At 40.2% G+C, this 17,489-nt stretch overlaps 1 protein-coding gene across 3 annotated transcripts in view; it reads left to right on the top strand.

The window, feature by feature from the left end:
* Nucleotides 1–17,489, top strand: part of NALCN (sodium leak channel, non-selective) — a 249,670-nt gene that overhangs the window by 52,957 nt on the left and 179,224 nt on the right. For all 3 annotated transcript variants that reach the window (XM_055702433.1, XM_055702432.1, XM_055702434.1), the window contains exon 7: nucleotides 1,907–2,061. In XM_055702433.1, coding sequence (XP_055558408.1) covers nucleotides 1,907–2,061 — 155 coding nt within the window. The remainder of the gene's footprint in view (nucleotides 1–1,906; nucleotides 2,062–17,489) is intronic.

Raw genomic sequence — 17,489 nt, 5'->3', positions numbered from 1 at the left:
GGTTATCATGAAGAAATGACTACAGGATGGGTGCAACTACAGTTATTTCTCTGCATTTATAATTGCCTAGGAAAAATTTTGTAGGAAGCATTAGTTTCACACTGACAGATTTAGACTAATCTATTGCTATCGCATGGAGTGCATAAAAGCAAGAAAAATAATTAAAGCTTCTGTTCACCCAATTTAGTTGTCAAAATGCATCTGTGAGTTAGATTAAAAGAAGAGGACTTTCAGATGAAAAATAGGATATGAACGATACTAAAGGGCAGACTGAAATGTTTTACCTTTTCTGTAGACAAGCAAGGTTAATTAAATTGATGAATTTTAAGACACTGGTCTGAAGCCTCAGGATAATAGGGTGACTACTACAAGATCATCTTTGTAACTTTCAGAAATTCATTTTAGGTGTTTCTATATCAAAAGTCTGTGCTGTGAAAAAATCAGCCTGAGCATGAATGGAAAATGCTATTGACTGTTTTTTTCTCAGACCAGAACTCACCGTGATTAGCTTTTCAAGTCAGATTTGAAATTGCCCTAGGACTGAACCAAAAATCAGGATTTTCATTTGCTGGTTGAGAGAGTACAAGCAAGGGAAAAAATGGATGTTGCTTGTGCCTGTTCAGCGCAGTTGGAGCTATGCCATATTACATTTCTTCTCTTTGGTTTACCCAGCTGACTCCAATAGCACAAGCAGCATGACATTCTGCACTGTAATGCTGTGCTGTGTTGCTTTGTAGACCCAAACAGAGACCTGCTCAGGATGGAGGGGGCAGTTTGCTAAGTTTGCTTCTTAAAGTACGTCTGGGGAAATGAGGTGACCAGTGTCTGGTTTTGGCAAAGGACTATGTATTGTGATTATTAACTGGGTGCTGTAAATGCTTGCGGGGAGTCAACTGCCTGAGCTCCTTACCCAATTTTGGGAATACACGGATACCCATCTTTATGGATACATGTCACAGACACAGATTTAACAGGATAGGGAGCTACAAACTTGCCCTCCCTCTCCTTTTAGCTGCTATGTTTCTTAGTGCTGGACCTACCTGTATTCCCATTGCAGTGCACCATGAGAGAGCCTCTAGCAGCTCAGTCCCAGGTGCCAGAGGAGCTGCGAAGACTAGTGATACTCAGCCTCTGTCAACAGTAAAAAACGGCCAACAGGCCAACACACTGTGTTGCAGTGCTGCCCCTTGCTTCATGACCTTTCTGTTTTCCCCAACATAAATCAGTTTGAACCAGTTCAAGCCAGTTCAGATTTTTTCACCTGTTCTACCAAATCATTACTGGACTGACCTAAATGTGAATTAAATCTGTTTCTATCCTAAATATTAATTGCACTGAACATGTAATGATTTAACTTCTTGCCTGAGACTGTGACTATCCATCTGTGGTGGAAACCTGGCCTGACCAAGATGCAAGAAGCTGAAAACATACTCAGGTGGCTGACAAGTCATCCACAGTGACCCTTTTAAAGAGTGTCAAAGCTAGCTCAGGTAATGTCTGTGGAAGTCAAAGTCACAGTATTGACTGCAATTGAACACACTCCTAGGATTTGCAAAGAAGCCTGAAGCAGTAAGTGTCCAAATTGCATTCAAGAGCAGTTGGAGTTGCTGAATGTTAACTCCTCTGTGTCTTGGAGTGTCTCCATTTTTGATGGGGTCTCTAGGCATTAGTATGAAACTTCTGCTGTTAGTATATGTACTATCATTATATAAGGCTGAAGTCTCAGGAGACTGTCAGCTTGCCATTTACTGTAAGTGCCTAATTAATAAAAATAACATATATCAAAGAACATCAGATAGCAAAAACGAGAGCTGATGTACTTTTTACTTTAGTCCTCTCTCTTTCAAGTATTTTGTTTTGCTGTGGCCTGAGTTTATGTAACGTCTTAATTTTTTATTTTTCACAGAAACGTAACCTGGAATAATTTAGCTATCCCAGACACCCACTGTTCCAGAGAGCTGGAAGAAGGTTATCAGTGCCCACCTGGATTTAAATGCATGGACCTTGAAGATCTGGGACTAAGCAGGCAAGAGCTGGGCTACAGTGGCTTTAATGAGATAGGTCTGTCTTACTGGTAAAATCCATTTCAGTATCCATTTAAAACTGTTTATGAAATGAATAGAACAGATAGCTCATGTCTGTACTGACAAGATATCAAGTGCAATCAATATTCTGCTCAAGTAGACCACATGCCAGAAAGAGAAGCTGTGCAATTCACTTTTAAATGATGAAGTTATCTATTTTTACATTGCCTGGGATCCCAGGATTTAACCCCACCCGGAATTACTTTGGTAATCATGTTGGTACTAAAGAGAAAGGGGAAGAGAAAATGAGATCATGCGTATGTGTGGCAAATCTTAATCCAAACTGTGTAAATCAGAACATCACCCAAAAAAACAATTGGGAGTCAGGCAGATTTTGCAATGCAGGTACAGTTTGTGTTCTGTGAAAAACACTGCAGAGTAACCAGGAGAACACATTCTCCGCTAGCTGCAATGTGTTGTGGAATCCCCATGGGGAAACAAGTGTAGAACAGTAATTCAGGATAGGTGGGAAGAGCATGGACAACTGTGGCAAGGTTCATATACAAATGTAAAATATGCAATTACCCTGTCAGAAAATTGTGGTTATCTCACATTTATTTAACAAACAAAGATCCAATGGGAGCCTGCAGCTGTAAATTTTCATTTCAGCACAGGTAGGGAAGTCCCTTCAAATGATAAAGCATGCCTGCAGGCTATGTTCTTTCTGATGCATCTCTCCGACAAGCTTTTTTTTTTTCCTTCATTTTTCCTGACTTGAGCTCCAGACTATTATCCTGGCTGCAGCTGAACTTGAAGGTGATAAAAAGGTTTAATGACTAAATGACTGCAATCCAAAAAGATTTTTTTTTTGAAAGTTGAAAGCCTTTGCAGCTGAAATCACATCAGTAGATTCTCAGGTTCCTGAATATACACAGCGAGACAGTTACAAGAAATAGTCTCAGGGTCCTGTTACAACAGGTACTCCTTGATACCAAGTACTTTCTGAATAAAAACTGTCATTTGTGTCCTTCCTTTTTTCCTCATGAGAAAGGGAGAAAAAAACTGATTTCAGCCAAGCTCCATTTTGTTCCCTCTGGGATTCAGAGGCATACCAGTTGTAGCAGTACTGCTAGCTGAATAGCAGTACTGATAGCACCTACCTTTTATACAGATTTTCTATTCAGTACATCTCAAAGGATAAACCCTGTCTGATCTCTCAGACAACCGTTAGATTTTTAAGTCACTAGCATACTGCCATACCATTGACTGAGATCACACTAGAAGCTAGAAACATCCACACGCAAGTTTTCTAGTTTGAGATGGTTTGGCAGGGAGCGTGGGATAGGTGTATCACCAGAAGAATTATGCCTCAGATTGAAATCACCTTCTTATCCTGACATGCAAAATTATTTGTGGCATTGAAGGCTGTTATTCTAGCTACGTACCTGGTTCCCTGGGAGTAGTTGCAATGCCTTAGGCAAGCTTAAGTGGGTAGATGACTTAAATAGGGTTCAGAGTGCTTAATGAATGAGGCCACTGTGTTTTTAATGGTGGGTGCAAGCTGGCAAAGACAGGTGAAATAGTTTGTCTAGGGCTGCCTGCAAAGCTGGTTGAAAAAAACAGGGATCAAACTCCAGTGTCTTGAGTTGCAGTCCTGTATTTCATCAATATTATTCTGAATGTTGCGTTTTAAAGATCAAAGACTGCTAATAGACTTGTTGCTGATATATTGCTTTTGTCTAGAAATAGGTAACCAGAATATAACACCTCTTGGTACAGCAGCCAGAAGTTAGGTTTAATATCAATTGAAAGCTGATTACTAATTTTTAAAATACTGGGTAAGACACAGCAGCTTCGCCACAAAATGTTGAATAAGTTTCCTCAAATTAGGAATGTTATAAACAGGGTTGTAACCAGCAAGTTTATCGATATTTTGTAAATCTCCATATTGTGATGCATCTTTGTATGAGGTTAAAAGGTATGTAATGCAGTAGCTCTTTTCTGTGTAATTATGCTATTTTATTGTATACATTCATTGATATTTTATTTGCAGATATTATGTAGCCTGCCCTGTTGGCTCCTGAAATCATTACAAAAATCACAAGAGTATAGCAGTTCAGCAGTTATTGTATAATTAGATTCACTTAATTTGTGGTATATAAGTACAAGCTATGCATATGTGAATTTGATAAATTCTGTTATTTTGCTTTTCTTTAAAGAAAAAGGGAGGGTTTTTACAACTTTATTACTGGCTGAAGCCCAAGCTGTCCTAATCAAATAAAAGTTGATGATTTTTTTATACTGTGAGGACTATGCTGACTAGGTAGTTTCATATTTGGAAAATCCCTTAATTTTGCCCATACCCTGCTTACACTTTTATAAATGGCTTTGCCTTTAAAGGGATGAAAATTGGAAAGACGATAGTGTAAATTTTCCTACTTGACAATAAATTTATTTCTCAGGTTTTCTATTTTTAGTTTTGAGGTGTTCTGTTTACCTGTTTTATGTATGCTTTTGTGCAAGTATGTATGTATTGTTTAAGGAAGAACATAGTTATAAACTACTGATAAATATGGCTTGAAGTCATCTTGTCAAGATAATCTAGGCCATCCCCTTCCAGTGTGAAACACTTTACAGTCCTTCCAGGCAATCTGTTGCACTGCTTCATTGTCTGTACTCTTAGGAAGACTTTCCTGAAGTATAACGTGAATCTTTCTTTTTGACAATTTAAGATCATATTTTATCACCTTATTCACTACTGGCACAAAACTTTAAAAAGCTTTTCTGCATCTTTCAAGACTATCATGCTTTCTTTACCCTCTATGGCCCTGCTGGGGCCAAATATTTCAGTGTTTTGCTATAGGACTTAGACTTTATACCTTAAATAATTCTTATTGTTCTTCTCTAGACCTTCTCCAGCTGATTCACCTCTATATTGAAGTGCAGTACTGGCAGAATAACACAGTAGAACCATTACTTTATGTGTTTTTAAGCTCTATTACACTTTCTGCATCCCAGTGAGATGTTTTCCATTTTCAGAACAGCATGTTGTGGGTGATTCATGTGTTTTTCTGATTTCTTACAGCCCCTGTGTCCTTTTGTTAAGATCTGCCATCACTGTTTCCCATCCTTTGTTTACTTGATATTTATTTTTAAATACAGACTCCTACATTTGTCTCTGTTGAATAGCATACTTTTTTTTTAAGACTTTCTTCAATTTGCAAAGATCTTCTGCAATTTTAATTCTTTCCTCCTGAATAATTTCAGTGCCTCTTAGCTTACTTTTATCTGAAATTTGATGAGTGTAACTTACTTTCTATAACCTGATCAAGAGTGGAAAAGTAAATAGAATCAGACCAAGATCAGACTCTGTTGGAACCTAGAGGTCTTCCTTTCTGATGATGTTTCATTAATAGCCGCTGTCCTGTTTTGTCTGGGATAGTTAATTTTCATCTTAGTAGCTGGTAAAATGCTGTGTTTTGGATATAGTACGAGAGTAATGTTGATGACACACTGAGTTCTTGCTAAGTAATATTTATACTCAGTCAAGGACATTTTAGCTTCACAGGCCCTGCCTGCGAGAAGACTGGAGGGTCACAAGAAACTGGGAGGGGACACAGCCAGGACAGCTGACCTGAATTAGCCAAAGGGATTTTCCATACCATAGAATATTGTGCTGAGTGTATAAACTGGGCGGAGTCAGCTGAGGGCTGTTTATCGCTGCTCAGGGACTGGCTAGGCACCAGTCAGCGGGTGGTGAGCAGTTGTGTTGTGCATCACTTTTTTTTTTTTTTCTTTTTGGGTTTTATTCCTCTCTCCCTCTCATTACAATTGTTGTTATTCTTATAATAATGTTTTATTTTATTTCAATTATTAAAGTGTTATTTCAACCCATGCATTTTACCTGGTTCCCAGTTATCCTCCCTATCCCACTGGGTGAGGTGGCTGGGTGTGAGCGAGCAGCTGCATGGTATTTAGTTTCTGGCTGGAGTTAAACCACAACAGCTGCCCACAAGCTCGTAACAAATGGGTTTGCACCCATCATAGAGTAGTTTTACCTAGCCTTGCTTCTGTATGTGAGACAAAGTTAAAAGCCTTTCAAAATCAAGTGCTTCTCCTCTCTTTACAAAACCTGCTCCCATTATGCATTTGTACAGCAGTGATACAATAAGGTTTGTGCCATAGGTTCTCCAGTGCCTGCACCCTTTCAATATGTTAATAATACTTACACCTGATGTTTATGAAGATAATTTTTTAAATATAGGCCACATCAGCATGTATCTACAGCTAACGTCTCTGTTCTTCAGTGTATATATTTCGAGATTGGTTGTAGAATGAATTTAACACCAGTTGGGTTTGCCAGCTTGCCTAGTGTAATCTCTTAATGAGAGTTCAGTTACTGAAAGCTGAGGCAGTTCTGTCTGGCTATACCTCTAGGAAAGTTATGAGCACCAGTCACAGAGGTGTATCTTAGTACTGCTTGTGAAACTGGAGAATTAATGAAACACTGAGTGGACAACCAATTAGCTAAGGGCTTAGTACCTCAAATCCCTTTTCTCTGTGAAGTTCTGAAATCGGAGGAGGGAGTTGTAGAAAAAGGATAATCAGCCCCCGTAGGTGAGGTCACTTCAGATGTTTCAGGTTCCAGCTGATGGGAGGCTACAAGAAGTTACTGATTGCTTCTAGGAAGTTGCTTGTGAACTGGGAAAAAACCTGAGTGTTCTTTCCAACAGTTTGACACAGAACTTGACTGCTTAAGTAGGTGTTGTTCTTATACAGTGGGAGCCTTCATATTAAATGAAGTCTTTTATCCATCAGGATGCCTGAAAGATTTTTCAAATACTACCTGTGGGGCTGAGTGGGAGTAAGAGGAAGGATATGAATGAAAGGCTTGGCTGGCTGTGTGGATGTGGGTGGCAAAGCTCCCTACTATTGACTATACCTGTATGCTGCTGCCAAGATCTTCTCTTTCTCAGACTTCCTAGCTGATTTTGATTCAAGCTTCTGTAGAAAGGTTGATATTTCCTTCATATTAGAACAGCCTTCAGCCTTGTCACCCACTGAGACCATCAGGTACCTTCACAGCTGGCCTATTTTTTCTTAGTGATTTTATTCTCTTCTTTTCTGTGTTTTTCCTAGCTGTGTTTAATTCCATAGAGTGTAGCTGATAGTATGACAGTATCATGAAGCATGCAAAAAAAGTTGAGCTAAATATTGAGAAAAATGGCCTGTTTTGTGAATAAATCGCAGTAACTGTACAACTCATTTGGCATGGGATTGTAGTACTTGCATCTGATATATCTAAAAAGCATAACTATAATTGTTGAATTAAATAAAAGCATGTAAGACTTGGCAGCTGGAGAGCTATGACAAGTATCTCCTCTGCCTTCCTTGTTACTGTTTGAGTGTGCATCTAAAGGTCAGTATTGACCTTTAGTCAACATTTAACATGGCAGTAATTCCTGTCAGGGCCACACTAAGGGCGTTAGACACTAATGTGTTAGAACCCCCACTGTTGCTGAATCCTGGGCGGTTTTCCTCCTTACCTGTACTTTGCACACAGTACAGATCCCTTTGCATTCAGATTTTTGTAACATCTGGCTAGTAATCATTCCACATGCCTCATGGGTGCAATCATCTCTAATCATCTACAGATGTACACTTGCAGCTACATTACTGATTTTACTCTCCACGTAATCCTAGAGAATGTTTTTTCATGATTTACAGTGCTACATAGTGCTTCAAATAGTCTCAAGAAAAGGAAGTCGTGAATGAAAGATACTGAAAAGTTAAAAAAAAATATTCCACAAAGTAAGCAAGAGTTTTATGCCACGAAAGATCATTCTGAAAGGAGACTTTATTCTATGCTGTATCACCAACCCATCTGTTAATTGCTAGAACCAGTGCTCATTAAATGATACTAATTACGTCTCATACCTGTGGAGAGTATTTAACAAAGACTACCATATTAATGTCCATTTTATATATAGGAGATAAACGCACACATGTTGCATCTTGGAGACAAATAATGACATTTCAATGGTAAGGGGTGCTTCAAAGCACATATACAAAAATGACATCTGTATTAAACCTTGCTTGCTTTACAGTAGAAGCAAATATTGTTCAATAGCATGACCCAGCAAAATCAGCTCATTTCATGGGCTGTAAAACAGCAACAGAGCTTTAGGTCTCAGATACTTCCCACTTTTATTATAAAGACTTTTGCCTTATAATATGTGACCCAGAATTTTAATATTCTTGGTGTGCCTATAGTTGAGAGCCTTTTTCAAAACTGGTGATTAGAACAAAAGATTTTATATGTCACTGTGAAAAATGTCTGTCGTGATTGAATTAAAAGTGAACCTAATTTAATGTTTGTGAAAGGAAACATCATGGTGGGGCCGAAGTCAACTTCCTTAATTCACTTACAGGTATGGCTTTAATAAAAGACTTGTACAGGGATCAAAATAGCTCATTTGTTTACCCGTAAGTTGAAATGTTATCTACCAAACACTGGTGTTACATTGGTTCTCTTAGGAATTATTTTATGATAGTGTCATGATTTAACCCCAGCTGGCAGCCCAGCACCACGCAGCTGCTCACTCACTCCCCCTCACCCAGAGGGATGGGGAGGAGGATCAGAAAGGAATGTGAAACTCAAGGGTTGAGATAAGAAAAATTTAATAGGTAAAGCAAAAGCCACGTGCACAAGCAAAGCAAAGTGAAGAATTCGTCCACCACTTCCCACGGGCAGGCAGGTGTTCAGCCATCCCCAGAAAAGCCGGGCTCCATAATGTGTAATGGTTACTGGGGAAGACAAACACCATAATGCCAAATGTCCCTCTCTTCCTTCTTCTTCCCCCAGTTTATATACTCAGCATGATGCCATATGGTTTGGAATACCCCTTTGGCTAGCTTGTGTCAGCTGTCCTGGCTGCGTCCCCTCCCAGTGTCCCGTGCCCCTCCAGCCCTCTCGCTGGCAGGGCCCAGGAAACTGAACAGTCCTTGATGTGGTATAAACATCACCCAGCAACAACTAAAACCATCAGTGTCCTGGCAGCATTGTTCTCACATCAGAGCAAAAATGCAGTACTGTACTAGGTGCTAAGAAGAAAGTTAACTCCATCCCAGCTGAAACCAGGACAGATAGGGAAAATACTTTTGAGTGTGCAACCAGTTTGAGTAGTGAAGGTGCTGCTCTTAGACTGCAGGAAGATTGAGGTGGCATATAGGTGCCTTGTTCAAAAGAGAAGGAAGGAATTAAGGTTAAGAGAATATGCTGTGAATTGGATTTTGTGCCTTTCTACCACAACCCGTTAAGTACATTTTGCATGAGAGATTTTGCCTATGGGTGGGGTACCTGTCTATAGGATTAGAATTCATGGTGCCTAAGTAGTGTGTTGAGTGGTGCAGTGTGATGGACACATGAAAGCCAAACAAGTGGAAAGCAAGGAAGTATGCTCACACCAGTCTAGAATAAGAACTGAAAAGTCAGCCTAAATCAGGAAACAGCAAGCATTTAGAGCTACAGGTCCATTTGTTTATGTAGATACATATATAATTAATTTGGCTGCAGGAGACTGATACAGGTTCTTAAAGAGAACATTTTTATATAGTAGTGCAGTGGTCAAAGTGAGAGACTTGCATTCTGGAAGGATGCCCTACTCACCCCTATGCAGGGGCTGGGGCAGAGCAGACTCCCTTCCACCTCCCTCCCTTGGAGTCAGCAGCAGCAGGAGGAACTCCTGGCTCTAGAGGAGAGCAAGCAATACAAGACTAGTGCCTAGATTCTTCATGAAGTTATTTCCAGTTTTTCTCCATGGACTGCATAAAACAAAAATGTATAAAACCACCTTTAACATTTAGGAGGCTGAATGTTGACAAGACATAGCAACATAAAAGAAAACACTTGAAAATCCAACTTGCCATTCCTGCTGCCACTGGGTGAAGAAAAGAACCTGTCACTGGTGGCAGAGGCTGACCTTTTAATTTCTCTGTTGCTCCACGCCCACATGACACAGCCAGCTTGTCTCTTGCTGGCAGTATTAGCAGTCACTTGGTCTTTCCAGGTCCCTGGCATGGGCAAGGCAGGCAGATGGTTTGTGACTGATTAGTTGACCTAGGCAACTGCCTACTTTGCCAGCTCTGAGACTTCGAGGTCTGTAAAGGAACAGTGAATTATGAGTTGTTGAACAGAATAAGAATGATATTTGTAGGTTATTTGTTCAAAGTAGGAGATATAACTGATAGTGAAAAGGTTTGCAAAGGTGTTTTCAGCCTCCTAGTGTGACTCCTTCCTCCCCCCACTGCCCTTTCAGAGTCATCTCCACCTGAATGAAGCCAGTGTTGTTTTGCACAGACATAGATGGCCAGAAATGCAGATCAGCATCCCCACCACAGCCTGAATCCTTTAGCTCTGAGTCATTTGCTATCTGGGATAATAGAAAGCAATGAGGGGATATAGTTGTTAAGTCAGAGCCCCCATTTAATTGTATCCGTTAAAGGCTGAGAGATGAGCTCTTATGAGAGAAGCATTGGTTCAGTAATGATTTCATCAAAATTTGTGGTCAGACTGTTTTATTCTACAGATTATATGTATGCTTCATATATGTATTGTGTCTTAATGCTCCATTTATTCTAGTAAGTACATCATAGTATTAAATCATTTGATAAATAGGTCTTATCTTATTCCACTTGTACAGCTCTTTGGTTCAGGCACTTGCATGTAAAGTGGCTAATAAGGAAGCCTTCATCCGTGACCACAGCCTGTGGCGTTATCATGTGGTAACGTGACAAGTGATAACGATGTTAATGTGTGAAAGTGTCAGAACGTAATTAGGGAAGCCATTCAGACTGTCTAGTGGTAAAACTCGTATTTTCTACATGTGAGCCAAAATGACTTGAAGCATGCCCCATTAGTCCACTGATTGAGAAACCAGTGAAAATCATTATTTCAAAAATGGTGGTTTAGTTTTTCTCACTGGAATTCCTTCCTAGGCCTTGCAGGCAGAGAGCAATAGGGCCTTGATCCCTGCTGAGGCACTGTCAGGGGCAAAACAGTCTCCATTCAGGGAATTTAATTTACTTGTTTTACTGCCAATTAACATAAACATATAATTGCTCATTTGGGTATTAAGAAGCAAGGAAGACAAACAGTTAAAGAGACACAGGTAAAATACCTTTCCTCCTTCACCTGTCTCAGCTTCAGTCCACACATCTCTCCTCCCCATGTCTTAGTCCCTACTCCGCTTTTGTAGCATGTGAGGCAGGGAGTGGTGTGGGAAGCTGGGGTCAGTGCATAGTGGTTTCTCTTCTTTTGCTGCACCTTGTTTCTTACTCTTCTGCTGCTGCTCCTTCCTTCTTAATCATCTCCTCTGCTCCATCATGGGCTTAGCCGTGGGCTGCAGTCGCTTCATGGGTGTCCCTGCTACGGCATGCCCCCTGCTACCAGTAGCGTACCAGTTGTGCCCACTGCACATAATAAATAAATGCCCACATAAATAAACCTAGGCATAGCAGCTTAGAGCACCTTTATGTAGGCACCTTCAGAAGGTTACACAAGTTTTTGGTGAGCATGGAGAAGTAAACCATTCATATGCCCTGTGCAGGTGCAAACAGTTTGCAGTCCTCATTGTGTTGTTCCTTTTGGGAAATAATTCTAGTTACGAAGGATGTGAATGCTGTGAGGAGTGAAGCATGGCTATGTGAATAAGGTAAATAAATTCAGTCTGTTTCTTAGATATAATGAACAAGGTCAAAGGGAGTCAATAAATCCCTGTTGGGGCTTAAGGTGCAATACTGTTTTCACTGGTTGCAGCTACTTTATGACCTGCTTACAACACCCTGTTTAGTTTCTCATAAAAAAAAAAATAAATTAAAAACAGAAGACGTTGGGAGGGTTGGTTTTTTTCCTTTGGGATTTCTTTTTATTTGGCAGGAAAAGTACTGATGAAATTCAGTGTTTAGAAGTTGAATGTGGACAAATGTATTTGGGAAAACATAAACATTCAAGGCAGGTCCTACTTGACTAACCTGATCTCCTGACAAGGTGACCTGCTTAGTGGATGAGGGAAAGGCTGTGGACCTAGGCTGTGTTCACCTAGACCTTAGTAAAGCCTTTGTACACTGTCTCCCAAAGCATTCTCCTGGAGAAACTGGCTGCTCATGGCTTGGATGGCTACACTCCATGCTGGATTAAAAACTGGCTGGGTGGCCAGGCCCAAAGAGTTATGGTGAAAAGAGTTAAATCCAGCTGGTGGCCAGTCACAAGTGGTGTTCCCCAGGGTTCAGTACTGGGGCCAGTCCTGTTTAATATCTGTAGCAACAATCTGGACGAGGGGATTGAGTGCACCCTCAGTAAGTTTGCAGATGACACCAAGGTGGGCTGGAGTGTTGATCTGCTTGAGGGTAGGAAGGATCTGCAGAGGGTTCTGTATGGGCTGGATTGGTGAGCCAAGGCCCATTGTATCAGGTTCAACAAGGGTCAGTGCCGGGTCCTGCACTTGGGTCACACCAACCCCACGCAGCGCTACAGGCTTGGGGAAGAGCGGCTGGAAACCCACCTGGTGGGAAAGGGCCTGGGGGTGCTGGCTGATGGCCACCTGAACATGAGCCAGCAGTGTGCCCAGGTGGCCAAGAAGGCCAGCAGCATCCTGGCTTGTGTCAGAAACAGTGTGGCCAGCAGGGCCAGGGCAGTGATTGTCCCCCTGCACTCAGCACTGGTGGGGCTGTGCCTTGAATCCTGTGTTCAGGTTTGGGCCCCTCACTGCAGGAGGGACACTGAGGTGCTGGAGCGTGTCCAGAGACGGGCAACGGAGCTGGTGAAGGGTCTGGGGCACAAGTCTTGTGAGGAGCAGCTGAGGGAGCTGGGATGGTTTACCCTGGAGAAAAGGAGGGTGAGGGGACCTTACCGCTGTCTGGAACTACCTGAAAGGAGGCTGTAGTGAGGTGAGTGTCAGTCTCCTCTCCCAAGTAACAAGTGACAGAGCAAGAGAAAATGGCCTCAAGTTGAGCCAGGAGGAGGTTTAAGTTGTATTAGGAAAAAGGCATTCACTGAAAGGATTCTCAGGTATTGGAAACAGGCTGCCCAGAGAAGTGATGGAGTCACCATCCATGAAGGCATTTAAAAGACCTCGAGATGTACTCAGAAGTGTAGATATGGTTCTTAGCAGCATGGTTTGTTTAGTGGTGGACTTGGCGGTGCTTGTTTAACAGTTAGACTCGATGATCTTAAAGGTCTTTTCCAACCTAAATGATTCTATGCTTTTATATCAGTAACTGTCACAACCTATAAAAATAATCACCAGGAAAACAAAGTGAAAACACTTGATATGTCTCCTAAAACCATGTTAGAGCCCTTACAGAAGTTACTGGATTTGGTGCAGGAAATAATTGGTGAAAATCTCAGCTTTTTTTTCTCTACAAATTAATTTTTAATTCTTCTAGTGTAATGCTGGATTAAATTATCCCAGAGGTTCCTTTGGGATTTAGGATTAATTCTGTGTATATTTATTCTTTAGCTTGAAAATTTTGTCTCAGTCTTTTATGTGGCTGAGAAGTGAATGACCTGTAGTCACAGCATAGGAGAAGTAGTCTTTGTCTTCTGCTTTGTGTTTTTCTAACTGTGGTTCTGACACTTCAATAATTTAAACAAAAGATAACAGAAAATAGGTAATGCCAACCTATCATGGTCAATGTGTTAGTATTTTCTTTTGCTGTAAATATCTATGCTGTATTTTAGCATTTAAATTCCTAAGTGTTGTTTAACTTTACTCCTGGTAACATTTTCCTGTTCTTCAAACATTTCTTAATGATTTAAAAATGGTTCTTCCTCCCTGTAGTGAAAAAATGGAGATCTACAATATCTTCAGTTTTCACAGAATACAAAAAAGCATCTTTGACCCAATATCCCTCTCTCAGTGCTCACCTTTAATTCCAGTCACTGTTTAGCCACTCTTTCCTTTGAGGTTCCAAATGCCAGTTTATGTAAAGGCTTAACTTCAGAAAGCACAATAATGACCATCTTTCTACAAGGATTTTACCCACAGGCACCCTTTTCCATTATGCTTTTCAGCAGAATGTAATTTTTGTGATCATGTGACTCTGAAAGTATTGAAAGCTTTCTTCATCTTGCATTATGCTCGTTTGTGTTCTTTGTTAGTATTATATCTTGTACAGGATACAGGATAATATCTTTTAGATCAAATTGTCCTCTCACAGAGATTATTTTGATACATCAAGTAGAAGCAACATTTTAGGGATCCATGTCATGATCCAAAGCAATAAAGATAGCTCTTGATGATGATTATTTTTCTCAGAAATTCTAGATTTTTATTCTGTTCCACCAAGTCGTGACTTTTTTGATGTTCATCCAAGTCATGACTTTTTTGATGTTCATGTGTTGGCTCTCATGCATTTATGTCACCTAGGTGGCTGACTTACCACTTTTTCCTTTCCTCAAGAAAGTTTCTCTTTTGAATACCTTATCCTCCATGTGCAATTAATATCATTATTAACTTATTAATTGAACAATTAAAACAGTTTCAGGCATTCTGCTCCATCCTTCCACTGCTGCTGACATGCTCGGTAGTGTAGTTGGTATCTTAACCTTAAAACAGAAAATATGATTGATATAATCTTGAACTGACAGAACTGAGAGATTTGGCAGTGCCGTGTTATGAAAATTCGTTTTGCTATTAGAGAATTACTCAAGCTTGTCGAACAAGCAAGATGATATTTAATTCTCAAATTGGTGCAGTAAGAAAGGGCTGTAGCTTATGAGCAGAAACAAATGAAGAAAACTAGGCAAACTTAATTTATCAAAATGTGCTTGTATGGCACAAATATCTCAACCTAGGCAGTGTCCATGGGACGTGCATATCTTGCATTGCACAGTAAAGCAGAGTCTGGTAAACCAACACCTTACAGAAGACAATAAATTTTTCCCCTTGATCTATCTCCACATTCTGCAAAGCAGACTTTATGGTTTGATCCAATTTCTGTGCCTTTTGAAGAAGAAATGTGAGCAAAAACTTCAAAATCAGCCACATAATTTTCCAGGGAGTTTACCAGTTTGGTAGTTTCCACAGCTGTGGCGTTGTATGGTGGTGATCCACTGTTTCTGCAGCTTGGCAAGGATATCCCACTTTGTGCTTGTCACTTGTGCCCCTTAAATAAATGCTTACAGTTTATTACTATGTGTACTTTAGCTCAGCTCCAAAAGGAGGTGTCTCTGTTTTGTTCAGATACAATACTGTTGGAACATTTGTGCTGCTGCATTAGGTGGGCTCGAAGGCACTCATACTAGGTTGTTGCCTCTGCAAAGGTATTTCTTGATTTGATGACAGTCTTGCCCTCATTATACCTGTTTTCTTAATTGAGATCTAAATTTATTTGAGGGATCATAACCGCAATACTAATTTTAAGCCATTTCCCAGTATGACTGGGTAGGAGCAGACTGGTTTTAGAAATGCTAAATCCTCAGTATGGAGTTTTCTCCTGAGCAAACACTGAGTGATTGGCCCTTATTTACTGACTTCCTTTGATCATAAATATACTGTTTATCCTTTGTAAATCACTTGCTCTTGCAGCCTGACAGGACAAGGGGCATTTGTAAAAAACACACAAATGCATGTGATTCCCTATTTCTTTCTGATAGAGATGAGATATGGCAGTTACCAAGCAATTTGGGGGTGATAGTGGTTTTAAGGTGAGTGTCAATTAGCTCTGTTTAGCAAAAATTCTGTGGCACATGGCAAAATTATTATTGCTATAGAATAGCACCTTTCAAACCCGAGGTCTGGGATGAGTCTTCTGCTGAAGAGGTGTGGTTTGCCAGGCATCTTCAGATTATGCCAGTTTGGTTCTTTAATTCAACAATTCCATCTAAACAAGCAGAATAATTTTTAAATGGAGGTTCTCTAACATAAGGCAGTGTTAGTCAGTGAGTTTGCATGCATTGTAGATGTATATTGAATGGAAAACAGGTCATTTCTTAGTTTGCAGTAAACACAATGCCAAAGTGATCAGACTCTAGCAGGGAGCATGTTTCTTGACAATTTTCAGTCTCTTCAAGTGCTCTGAATTCTTACAGTTCCTGAAGAGAGTCACATCTGTTGTATCATTGTTGCGTGGGTTATGTACTTACTGAAGAAAGTATTAGCAAAGAGCCTGTCATGAGAAATTTTTTGGCAGAGTAGAAACAACTATGTCATAATACATTATGTAAGGCCCTGAATTTTCAGTGGAAAGCTGATGGACTTTTAAAGGCTACACCTCAAGTGGTGAAACTGCATGTCTGACATCTGGTTTTGTATACCCTAGCTTGTCATGGTCTCACACCAGAGAGGGAGTTCATTGCTTCTTTATTCCTACTTGATTTTTGCTGGAGAAGGAACGCTGATACATGGACCAGAAGGCAGCTCCAGCCTCCTTTCCCCAGGCCTGAGGCACCAGTGTCCTGGCGCTCCACAGACCAACTGCTTAAACTGGTTGTACTACATGGGTCCAGGAGCATGACTGGGGTGTAAATATTGGCTATTACTGATGGTCACACTGAGCTCTTTGTATTTCTGTGTTGGAAAAGTAATAGAGAGATACCTAAATGCACAGATTTTCAAAAAAGGATATTAAGACAATGCTTCTGATCCTAGACAACAGAATAAGTGGCCTGAAGTTGGGAAAAAAATAATAATTGTGGGATGCTCCAGTTAACTGCCTTACTATTTGATGTTTCTGTGTGCTTTCCACTTTTCTCAGTGAGGCCATTTTAGTTGCCTAGTTAATTAAGACTTTTTTAAGCCATGGTTTAGAGAGACACAGAAAACCTGCCCATGTAATGTCCATGGAATTAGCTCTGTTACACTAACAAATGGTATGTGGGAAGTTGCAGAGTTTTGGAAACTTTGAGTAATTTGAGCAGTCCTCCAGAATTTTAATTTATTGCTGTGTTAATCCCAAAGTAATTGAGTTTTGCATTAAACCAGGCAATCAAGTGAAACTAATGTGAATAGATTAGTACAGTTGTCTTGTACTGACAGTCAAAGAAAACTTTACTGTTGCTGAGAGAATTCAGTGGAACATACTTTCCCCTGCCTTTTCAGGGTGTTCCGTGTTAGTTTCAGCAGCTCAGTAGTTGGATCTATAATGGAATAAAACAACTTTCCAGAAAGATTTACTTTTTCTTTTGATTGTAATAGTGGATCTTTCCTGGTGGCCATCTTCTTCGGCTATATATAGTTTGATATATCACTTGTGTCATTATAGCACGCTGCACAGAATTTAATGGCCTGTCTGTGCTGTGCGCTTCTATCTCTCTTTCATTCCTATCTGTGCCTGGGAACACAGAAGGAATGGTTTGCACACTGAACCAATATGTTTTGGTTAATTTCATTTCGAAAGTAAGTATTTTGAAGTTTTCCTTCTAATACAACTTCTTATAAGTACTTGCATGATAGAGATGGTGAT

This window comes from Falco cherrug, chromosome 2 (assembly GCF_023634085.1).
Source record: "Falco cherrug isolate bFalChe1 chromosome 2, bFalChe1.pri, whole genome shotgun sequence".
NCBI classification, from domain to species: Eukaryota; Metazoa; Chordata; class Aves; order Falconiformes; family Falconidae; genus Falco; species Falco cherrug.
The sequence above is the reverse complement of the archived record's forward strand: the minus strand, read 5'-3'. Positions and strand labels throughout refer to the sequence as shown.